This window comes from Muntiacus reevesi, chromosome 1 (assembly GCF_963930625.1).
Source record: "Muntiacus reevesi chromosome 1, mMunRee1.1, whole genome shotgun sequence".
Classification (NCBI taxonomy): Eukaryota; Metazoa; Chordata; class Mammalia; order Artiodactyla; family Cervidae; genus Muntiacus; species Muntiacus reevesi.
Window position 1 is genome coordinate 45,229,621 of NC_089249.1, and position 12,388 is coordinate 45,242,008.

The 12,388-nt window shown below is 38.0% G+C and overlaps 1 protein-coding gene across 1 annotated transcript in view; it reads right to left on the minus strand.

The window, feature by feature from the left end:
* Positions 1–359: 359 nt before the first annotated feature.
* Positions 360–12,388, minus strand: part of KLRG1 (killer cell lectin like receptor G1) — a 28,186-nt gene continuing 16,157 nt past the window's right edge. The window contains exons 5-6 of the mRNA XM_065941701.1: positions 1,922–2,022; positions 360–1,577 (exon numbers count right to left, since the gene is read on the minus strand). Coding sequence (XP_065797773.1) covers positions 1,466–1,577; positions 1,922–2,022 — 213 coding nt within the window. The 3' untranslated portion in view covers positions 360–1,465. The remainder of the gene's footprint in view (positions 1,578–1,921; positions 2,023–12,388) is intronic.

Genomic DNA, 12,388 nt, shown 5'->3' on the forward strand with positions numbered 1-12,388 from the left:
TACAGAAGAAAAAACAAAGGAAGTTAGGTGGCTATTTATTTAATCACTTGGATATTGATAGATACTTAAATAGTTTCTAATTTTTTCCTGAGGACTAGGTCTCTGCAGACTGTGTGTTTATTGCTGAATAAAGGGTGCTGTTCCCAAATATATTAACAGATGTATATTGTGTTGAACATATCTAGATTAAACTAGTCCTCTGCTCAAATGGGTAGGTTTAAGGGAGGATTCATATATACAATATTTCTTGCTCAATTCCTCTAATCAACTCATGGGCTAATAGAAACAGCTAGAATAAGAACTTTTAAATTCCTTTTTTTTCTTTTATTCAAGCATTGAATATTCACTGATACAAGCAAGCACTGTTTTAGGTGTTTGGGATACAAGGGTGGATTAAACACAGTCTTTGTCCTAAAAATAATACAAAAGGGAAATTCAAATAAACATCACAATCCATAGTCACCAACAGTACAGAATTATAATCTCCTCATCATTCCCTCCTGTATCTTTTCTTTTTCTTTGCCTTATTGACTTCTAATAAGCAGTTGTTTTATTTCTGAGGTTCTATTGACAATGCTGTGCCTTCTTTCCCTTTAATTTTATTTGTCATTATGCCCTACTGATCCCTCCTCTATCTCTAAAAAACACCTTGCTTTCTCATCTATGCCCAATCCTACTAAGGATAAATAATGTTTTTCTTATTTTTTAGTCATTTGTGCCAAAAATAATTGGGAGATCAATTCACATAAACTGCTTCTGTAAATTTTCCTCTATAATAATGTCTTACCAGACTGCCCACATTTCACATTGTGAAATTAATGTCCAAATCACATTCATAACAAGGAAAAGATGGTTTTCCACACACTGGTTTTCTACACACTGGTTTAATCAACCACAACTATGCATTTCCGAAAAGACTAAATTCAGTCAAGGCCAGCTCTTTACGGAAGTGTGAAGAGCTGAGCCACAAAGCGCCAGCCTGCTCGCTCTCATTCACCTTCCACAACTTATTCAAGTTTTACCTGCAAAGAGGCACTGCTAGGATAAACATGTATTATCATAGAGGAGTAGCATGTCAACCCTCTGGCACCCAGAAAAACCCTTTAGTACACTGGCAATAGTATATAGTTGCACAGATTTCATCAGCTCAGCTCAGAATATAGCATTTTAAAAGTACATTTTTGACAGAGATGATGGGGATGACTAAGCCAACAACCTTAGTCACTAGAGAGAGGGATACTAAAAACAAACCTTATCTGTTTCACAAATTTGCCTGCACTCTTTAAAGTGTTAAGATAACATCTAAGTTCTCTCAAAGAGAGTCCAGCAAGAAGCCATCAATCCCAAGGAGGTGGCCTTAATCTCACATCTAATTTATGGGCTAGAAGGTCAGCACTCACTAAAGGTTACTCATGAGAGGTCATTTCCCTCTTTTTAGGAAGCCACAGGACAGACGGAACATTCATCAGCGTCTGACCTTCTTACAGACCCAAGAAAGTTGAACTTCACAGCTAGAGGCTTGGAGACCACCTTTGCCAATGGTACCACACTTCTGTACCAAGCTGTTTGAAGCAATCCTGTAAGGAACCAGAAAAAGCAATCACTTAAGGTGATGTGCAGAGTAAAGGGAGTTCTAAGGCATGAAAAGATAAAAAAAAATGAGCAAATTCTTCCTCCCATTCTGACCTCACTTCTCTCACCTCCCAAAACTGCAGAATAAAAATTACTCATTATCCTCTTTAAAATGTCCTCTCTTTTTTTTCTTGCCCTTATCAACTATTGATTTCCTTCCTTGTTTCCTTTTCCTATCCTCTCTTCTCCATCCATTATCCTTTCCCCAGACATATAATTTCTTTTCCCCTTTTCTTTTCTCTTCTCTCTCTCTCTCTCTATCTCTCTGCACTCTTTTGAAGCCCCTTACCTTGAGGTGTTTAAGGCTGATCCATCTTCCCACCTCCAGCCAGAAATGTTTCTCAGACCAATCCAGTAATATTCCTGACTGAGGAGATTTTGGAGCTGGATCTAAGTGAGAGGTTGCAGAAGATGAAAAAGGGTAGGAAAATTTGCTGAAAGTTAAAAAAGAGATGTAGGGTCATGGTAACACTGTTATTGCTTACACCCTCTCATCACTGTTACTTATGAACCGAATGTTTGTGTCTCCCTCCCCAGATTGCTATGTTGAAGCTCTGATACCACAAAGTGATGGCGCCTGGAAGTAGTCTTTGGGCAGTAATTAGATTTAGATGAGGTGTTCAGGGTGGGCCCCACACTAAAAATGGGATTAATGCTCTTCAAAGAAGAGGAGAAGGCTTCCCAGGTGGCTTAGTGGTAAAAAAAAAATCCACCTGCCAATGCCAGAAGACATAAGTGGGTTTGATCCCTGGATCAGGAAGATCCCCTGGAGGAGGGCACGGAAACCCACTCCAGTATTCTTGTCTGGAGAATCCCATGGACAGAGGAGCCTGGCGGGCTACAGTCCATAGGGTCACCAAAAGCCAGACATGACTGAAGCGACTTAGCATGCAGTCTCTCACCACCACATGAGAGGGCAGCTGTCTGCAAGCCAGGAAGAAGTTTCTCACCAGAAACCAAGTCTACCAGCATTTTGATCTCGGACTTGGCCTCCAGAACTCTGAGACAGAAATGTCTGCGGCTTAAGCTCCCCCACCCTGTCTATGGTTTATAGCAGTACAAGCGGACTGAAACAACCACCTACTCCAAATAACTACTCTCTCTTTCAAACCTTCGTTCTAGAGATATGTTGGTTGCAGAGTGCAATACTTCCTAGTATTGAACTTCATGCCTATAATTAAATTCTTAGATCATGACAGATAAGATAAATATTACATCTCTACCTTCCACTGCAACTTCCTCCTTGATTAGATGGAGCACCAAATAGGTACTCAGATAAATACCAGATAAATATATATTCAGATAACTTTGAAAGAAAAAAGCTAAATACTGTTGTGAACACACTCATATTTCACATCATCATTTAACACATATGTTATTATTAAACTTGCAACAATGTATTTGGATTGTTGTTTTTTCCCCACTAAACTCCCATCAATCTTGCAAGTCCTCATCAATCTTGCATATGGCAAGAAAAAATAAACACAGTTCTTAAGGAAAAAACTGATGGTAAGGGTAAGTTGGTTATACTCTTTACATGTCCCATGCTACCCACTAGAACAGAAATATGATTCTTTGCTCTGTTGAGACTGACCGTCAAATGGAGTTTATATCCTAATGGAATTATCTCTAGAAATAAAATGAACTAAAATAAAGGCTAAATCCCAGAAGATTAATTTTGTATAGGATTTGGTGCTAGCGTAATAAATATATTTAGCAACAAGTAAAGTACCACCTCGGAGAAGGCAATGGCTCCCCACTCCAGTACTCTTGCCTGGAAAATCCCATGGATGGAGGAGCCTGGTAGGCTGCAGTCCATGGGGTCACTAAGAGCTGGACACAACTGAGCGACTTCGCTTTCACTTTTTGCTTTCATGCATTGGAGAAGGCAATGGTAACCCACTCCAGAGTTCTTGCCTGGAGAATCCCAGGGACAGGGGAGCCTGGTGGGCTGCTGTCTATGGGGTCACACAGAGTCGGACACGACTGAAGCGCCTTAGCAGCAACAGCAGTAGCAGCAAACTACCACCTTGGATATGGCCCTATACTCCCATCAAGTACTTAATCGTGAATGCTGGTGGGGAGACAGAGTCTGAAGTGTAAAGGAAGGGTAGGACATCCTAATTTCCAGATTAGCTGGAAACCTTTTGTGCATTACTTAAACAATTTGCTTAAAATTATTATTTAAATTAGGAAAAAAGTGAGTTTATCCTCATTCTTCCAATGGGATTATAAGAAAAACTGTCCATCTCTTTCTTCCTCGCATTTCAGTGGGAGGGATGACAGCTAATGAAACACAGAAATGAACAGACTTCATTCATTAAATAAATAAACATAAACACAGACCTCAATTACAGTCTGAGAGCTGGGATTTGATAATACTCACAAATGCCAATCCTACACTTGATCACTACTCTCAAGATCCATACAATTTTAAGTCTCATGATTCTGCCAATTTACTACTTCTCCCTAATGAGGCTGGACAGGACAAATGTTTACTGGATCACTTTCACTTTAATATCGATATCCCACTTGAAAGAAGGTTTTAGAACCAGAGTGCGATTATCTATAGGGTTCTATGGACTCTTCAGTGATGTGTGTGTGTTACTACAGAAGCAGCATAAAAGCATAAACAAGAGTGTTTATTGCAAGAGTGTAACCTCAGAAAGCTTATCTTGCAGAGAAGGTGTGAACTAGAATAATGAGGTGCTATGTCATTTTAGAACTAGTAATGTTTGGTTATACTTTAGAGAGAAAAAAGTACAAAACCTAAAAGCAAGATGAAGACAGAACACAAGCAAATGAAATCAGATACATTTTTTTCTTTCTTTTTCATTTTATTTTTAAGGCCAATATTTATGTCTTACAAACACACACATGCTTTTGCAGGCAATATTTTTAAATTGTAATTAAAATACTGCTAAGCTACAGAACATACTCCTTACACTTCCAAAATGAACATGGTTTACAGGATATAGCTAAGATATTTCAACCCATATGGAGATAAACTACTAAAATACCAAAGCTAAACTGGATATATCTTTGATTGGCTAACTTAATTTCAGGGACTATATACTAAATAACTAACCTCAAGAAAATAATTCATATAAATATGTTTCTAGCTGCTTAAAATTTGGAAATTAGATTTTTTCTAGAAATATTAAAATAGTTAAGCAAAAATAGAATAATACAGAATTTTTAAAGATAAGTATCTGGAATCATTTAATGTGTGGAAAAAGGAATGAAATAATGCTACGTGACAAAAGCAAAACATGAACATATGATATCCAAAAGCCTAGATATTTACATAGGTAGGGTAAATATGTAATTTTAAATAATATGTATGCTATGTCTTCAAATAATATCATTTACATTTTTTTCTTCAATCCCCCAGACACTTTTTCAGGTGAAACACTTAAAATAATACATGTAGTTATTAATTAGGAAAAAAAAAAGTACAATACAGAGCACCCGTAAAGTCTAAAATTAATTAGAGCTATTGTTTTCAATTCAGAGGTATTTCACTTGAAAATGTGTCTGGAAGGCTGAGTAAACACACATTGAGCATATTACTTGAAAGTGTAACAAATATACTATTTAAAAATAATCCTCTGTTTTCAGACTTTTCAAATATATCCTATAGAATGTAAGCATTGACTGCTAGCATAAAAAAACATGCAGATACATTAAGAGATTTAAGGGAAACTTGACAGGGTACAAAATGACTAGAATTAAATATTGATAAGAATTTCCTCTATGATTTTGTGTATGTGCACAATGCTAAAGTTAGTAAGCCTTGCTCAATAAACCAGAACACTCTCTTTAAAAAAGTGAGACACTGGGGTCCCACCAACTGGGGAGGCAGGAGGACCCGCACTCCCACTTCACTAAGTCATCCAGGACGCACCTGCCCACAGGCACCTGGCATGTTCTTGCCCCCTGTGATGCCCAGGAAGGAGGTCGGCTCCGCCCTGGGAGCAACAAAGGAGGAGCCCAAGAGATGAGGTTGTCAGCTCACTTGCTCCTGCAAAAGTGGAAATCAGAGTGGAAGCCAAAAACAGGTGGCAGGAAAGGGTAAATCTTCAGACAAAACACACACACACACACACACACACACACACACACACACACACAGGGAAAAGGGAGCACAGGGAAACAGGCTAACCAAGAGACAAGATTCACCTGCAGAAAACAGAGAAACTAAGAGCGAGGAGAACCCAGCCTCTGACGAAGCAGGAGAGGAAAGAAGCCAAATCTGATTCAAATCACATGCCCGGCTTTAGTGGTCCCTGTCTCCCTTCTTGTACAATACAGGGCAATATGTTTAGCAACTACTTTGTAAATGCAAAATTGTGAGTAGTTCTGGAAACATTTTTAAGAAGGAGGAAATTCAACTTTATTCCATTTTTTAAGTGCTAACTGCTTTTCTTTAAGAGGTGAAATCATTTACTGGTTGTTTATTTTTTTTGATACAACCAGAAAATAGTGGGATATTGAATACAGATGCTTTGATTGTCTTGGGTGTCAGCTTAACATTGCATGGCTAGGGCAGATTTTACATCCTCCAATACAAAGCGCACTAAATGGCAATTTGGAATCAGCTGTGTGTTTAACATGTCTTGGACACGTTGAATTACTTTTATTCCCATGTTGGTTTTGGTGGAATTGTTTCTTAAAGAAAAACCACGCCTTGATCTCCACTCTCCCTGTCAGAATTTTGTGCACTCTATAGCATCTTTGTTCGGGTAGTCCAGTTTTCCTAGTAACTTTCTTAATCTGCTGTGAAAGATTAATGTCACATACACTACTAATGAATTTTCAAATTGTGAATCCATGGGACATGTGATATAACAGTGTATGAACACTTGAAGGCATTCATACTTAACATACTGTTAAGAAAAGTTTGCCTCGAGATTTTAAACTGGAGAGTAACTGGGATAATTGTTCAGAAAAGAATCACAATTATATGTTTTTTTTAGATTTTTGGTACAAATGTTAAGAATTATACACAAATTTAAACTTCTGTATACCAGCCAATCCTAAAGGAAATCAACCCTGAATATTCATTGGAAGGACTGGTACTGAAGCTGAAGCTCCAATACTTTGGCCACCTGATGCAAAGAGCTGGCTCACTGGAAAAGACCCTGATGCTGGGAAAGACTGAAGGCAAGAGAAGGGGATGACAGAGGATGAGATGGTTGGATGGCATCACTGACTCAATGGACATGAGTTTGAGCAAGCTCTGGGAGGTAGTAAAGGACAGGGAAGGTTGGCAGTTCACGGGGTCACAAAGAGTCAGACATGACTTATCGACTGAACAACACAAAATATTGATCCTCAAAACAATCAGTACAATTTCAATTATGAAAGAAAAAAAAAGTAAAACACTATCCATCAACAGGTGAATGGATAAACAAAATGTGGTCCTATCCATATAATGGAATATTATTCAACCTTTAAAAGGAATGAAATTCTGATACCTGCTACAGCACAGATGTACCTTGGAAATATGCTAAACAAAAGAAGCCAATGAAATAAAATAAGCCAGATACAAAAGGACATAAGAGGAAAATTCAGAGACATTAAGAATAGACTAGCAGTCACCAGGGGTTGGGGGGCAGAGTTATGGGGAGTTACTGTTTAATGGGTGTGGAGTTTCTGTTTGGGGTGATGAAAAATGTTCTGGAGGTGAATGGCGGTCACAGTTGCACAACGATGTGAATATACTTAATTCCACTTAATTGCATACTTTAAAATTGTCAGAATAGTAAGTTGTATGTTATTCATGCTTTACCACAACTTTTTAAGTAAAAAAAAAAGGACTGGAAGTATCCTAACCTACCTACCAAAGGTATGCTTTGGGGTGAAGTTCATAATGGTTGCTTTATCTGGTTATGAAGAAAGGGTAACAAACACGCACACATTACCAGACTACAAAGACCTCAGGTAAAACCATTCTCCTGCTTCCAGCCATTTAGTTCTGTCTTCTAACATATCATTTCAGGTTTCCTCAAAAGGAAAAAACTCAATTCAACAAATCATAATTTACTCTGTGATACATATTTTACTGAAATTTCAAACCCTGGGAGACAGAAAGGAAAAACAAAAGTTATTTCAACTCTGGGCTTTATTTTCAAGTCTCAGGGAGAATTAAAGTGGAAAGAAGAAAAGCTAAAATGAAGTGATTTCTCCCGTGTTAAAAAACAATTTCACATAGATTTTCTCACTTAATACTTGTAATGAATCCGGAAAAAAATTTCTCCACTTGGTACATGAGGAAACTGAGAGTCAAAGAGATTAAGAAACTTGCTGAAGCTCACATCGCTAGTAAGCAATTTAGTAAAAAGAAACTCATGTTTGTCTGAAAGAAATGAAGCTCTTTTCATAACCTGAATCTACTTTACATTATGAGGGAAAGTGACCATCTTATCATAGTGTTTGTAGTCACAGAAGGAAACCTTGGATATAATTAGATGTAAACCCTAACTATAAGAAAAGCCAATATTGAAATTTCAGGGAGAAGATGGGGACAATCCCAAAGTCATATACTCTAACAGGGATGATGGTTCAACTTGAACAAGAGATTGTTAAAGCAATAAAGTCTGAAGATATAATCTCAAATTATGATAATGAGGAAGAAAGATGTTATAGGGCGAGGAGCATCAGGATAGATGTAAAGAAACCAAAGTATTTCCACAGGGAACTCTTTAGTCAACATATATTTAAAAATAACACACCAACAACTATTAGAAACAAAAGCTAACAATAAAATAAACTTATCTATATGGAGAAAAAAATAACAACAAAAATCAAGAATTTGAACATAGCTCAACATTAAGAAAACTAAGATCATGGCATCTGGTCCCATCACTTCATGGGAAACAGATGGGCAAACAGTGGAAGCAGTGTCAGACTTTATTTTTGGGGGCTCCAAAATCACTGCAGATGGTGACTGCAGCCATGAAATTAAAAGACGCTTACTCCTTGGAAGAAAAGTAATGACCAACCTAGACAGCATATTAAAAAGCAGAGACATTACTTTGCCAACAAAGGTCCGTCTGGTCAAGGCTATGGTTTTTCCAGTAGTCATGTATGGATGTGAGAGTTGGACTGTGAAGAAAGCTGAGCACCGAAGAACTGATGCTTTTGAACTGTGGTGTTGGAGAAGACTTTTGAAAGTCCCTTGGACTGCAAGGAGATCCAACCAGTCCATCCTAAAGGAGATCAGTCCTGGGTGTTCATTGGAAGGACTGATGCTGAAGCTGAAACTCTAATACTTTGGGCACTTCATGCGAAGAGTTGACTCATTGGAAAAGACTGATGCTGGGAGGGATTGGGGGCAGAAGAAAATGGGATGACAGAGGAAGAGATGGCTGAATGGCATCACCGACTCAATGGACATGAGTTTGAGTAAACTCCGGGAGTTGGTGATGGACAGGGAGGCCTGGCGTGCTGCGATTCATGGGGTCGCAGAGTCGGACACGACTGAGCGACTGAACTGAACTGAACTGAAAGATCTAAAGATAAATTCAAAGAACAGCAAAAGCCAAAAAGAGCAGATGCCATAAGGTAAACAGAATTTTTATTTTCTCAAAAATAAAATAAATCTTGAAATCCAAGATACAAAAAGAGATAATAAGTGAACACCTCAGCATATAATTTTCATGCAAATAAATTTTTAAGAGTAGTAAAAAATATAAGTGAACATCTCACTATTTAAAAATATTTAAACCCCAAGGGCGATAAAATATACATCCCAGATTTAAATTCAAATAATATTTTAAACATGTATAGAAAATAAAAGGAGCCAGCAAACAACTGGAAAAGTGAGTTCATTTTTCAGCATGCACAAGATGGATTCTGAAAGCTGTCAAACACAGTATTTCCGTAAGACTTTAAAAGGTGGATTGGTGTGGAGTTTAAAAATTTGGCTCTGAAAAGAAAGTTTGGCTCTGTCAGATTTGTAGCCTTGGACTTGCTCATTAACTCTTCTGAAGTTTATTCACTCAATAAAATGGAGAGGTTGAATTCTACTTCATAAGATACGCTGTGAAGATTAAGAACAATAAAGTAGAATTGAATACCTATTACATAGCAGGTGCTCTATGTTTCTATTTTTATTATTTTCTATTTTTTAATTTTTTTTTACTATTTTCTATTTTTATTATTTTCACAGTAGTTTCTATTTTTATTATTTTCATTATACGCTTTGCTATCTATAACTGATCTAAGAGGTGCACTGTAGTTACATCTTACTGAAAAATAACTATTTAACAGTGTAAGAGGGACACTTCTGATAGCCTTGGAGCCTCTAGCATAGAGCAAACTAATTCCCTAGCAGTATTCTCCACCACTGGAATGTCAGAAAACTTTGGTTTTCATAGATCTTTCTCTCTTTTGGTAGCTGTTTAGACCTAAGTAGTGCTAGCGGTAAAGAACCTGCCTGCCAGTGCAAGAGACCCAAGAGATGCAGGTTCGATCCCTGGGTTGGGAAGATCCCCTGGAGGAGGGCATGGCAACCCACTCCAGTATTCTTGCCCAAAGAATTCGATGGATAGTGGAGCCTGGTGGGCTACGGTCCCTAGGGTCGCAAAGAGTAGGACATGACTGAAGCAACTTATCACGTGCAATACTAGGAAAAGCAAGCATTTATCTTAAAATAATATATATAAGGGAATGCAAACTAGTACAGCCACTATGGAAAACAGTGTGGAGATTTCTTAAAAAACTGGAAATAGAACTGCCATATGACCCAGCAATACCACTTCTGGGCATACACACTGAGGAATCCAGATCTGAAAGAGACACGTGCACCCCAATGTTCATCGCAGCACTGTTTATAATAGCCAGGACATGGAAGCAACCCAGATGCCCATCAGCAGACGAATGGATAAGGAAGCTGTGGTACATATACACCATGGAATATTACTCAGCTGTTAAAAAGAGTTCATTTGAATCAGTTCTAATGAGATGGAGGAAACTGGAGCCCATTATACAGAGTGAAGTAAGCCAGAAAGATAAAGAACATTACAGTATACTAACACATATATATGGAATTTAGAAAGATGGTAACGATGGCCCTATATGCAGGGCAGAAGAAGAGACGCAGAAGTACAGAACAGACTTTTGAACTCTGTGGGAGAAGGTGAGGGTGGGATGTTTCGAAAGAACAGCATGTATATTATCTGTGGTGAAACAGACCACCAGCCCAGGTGGGATGCATGAGTCAAGTGCTCCGGCCTGGTGGGCTGGGAAGACCCAGAGGAATCGGGTGGAGAGGGAGGTGGGATGGGGGACCGGGATGGGGAATATGTGTAACTCTATGGCTGATTCATATCAATGTATGACAAAACCCACTGAAAAATAAATAAATAAATAAATAAAAATAAATAAATTTTAAAAATAATAATAATATATATAAATATTGCCATGAGAGTAAAAGAATAACAACACTAGTACAACAAAGTCAACAGACTAGATATAAGTCAAGTTAGTTTTACAGGATCTTACAAAAGCTGAGGCAAGATAAAGAGTCAGGTCAGAGAACCAAGCAAAATTCCACAGGAAAGTCAGAAATAAGACTTATCTGTAGTTGCTAAGCAATCTCTCAGGGATATTCTACTGAGAGCATAGAATATCCTTTCCAGGACTGATTTGAATCTAGGGTCCTTAAAAGGAAATAAACCAGTTTTAGAAATGAATCCAGTCTAACTCTGTTCAGCTTACTCAACAGTAGATCAGGATTTACAGTAAGTAGAGAAAGAATGGAAAGATGAAATCCTTTAACACTCATCCTTTAACATTCCTCCAGGGAACCTCAGAGAAACAGAACCATCCCCACCTCCCAGCTATTCTGGGCTGCAGCCGTCATTATCACACTGCAATTATGGTAGCTGCCTCTCTGCAATTCTCCGAGGCACTGTCTTGTATTATGATTCACTACTCTGTTTATCAGTGTTTGCTCAACATTATTTCAAGTTGTCTGCTCACTTCTGCTATTGATTTCACTCAGCCTAAGAACTCAGAGGCAGTTGTATTAGAATGAGAATAGGAGTTGCTGCAAAAAGGTCCAGAAAGCAAGGTTATTATTACTAGGTGCCATAAAAGCATGACTCAGAGGTCTAAAGAATACACCCCAGTGCATTCTGTCACCTAGTTTATGGGAGGATAAAGGAAAAGTAAGTCACAGAAGTGGACTGATTTGAAGTTAGAGTTTATGCAGAATTTCAAAGGAATGAGTATTCTTTTGACAGACAACAGGAATCCAGATGCTTTAGTCTACTCTTAAAATAGGAAGTTACAAACTTTATAGATCATATGCTCTGTCCAACTGCTTTAGAGTAATTCATTGCTTCTCAGAATTTCCCCTAAGGGATGTTTAATATGGTTGAATTCTTAATAAATTCTTCTCTGTTATTCTACCCCAAAAAGAAGATGTAAAACAATATCAAAACACAAAGCTCAGCATGAAATTAGCACAAAACCTAAGTAAGATTCCTTATTTTCTTTGCATATGTAATTTAAGTTGACAAGTTAGAAATTGATTGATTTTTGTACCAGGTAAGCTCAGGATGTTAACTCCTGTGTTATTTTGAGATGCTCTAGGATTCATAAAGAACTTGCGTCCTGACAGTTGAGCAGACAGGAAGGATCTGAGAGGCCAGTAGGAAGTGGAGCCCAGCAGCTCAACTCTGCGAGGAGTTTAAAGTCGCACACACACACTTTCCTTCCTTCTTTCTCAACTTACTGGAACTGC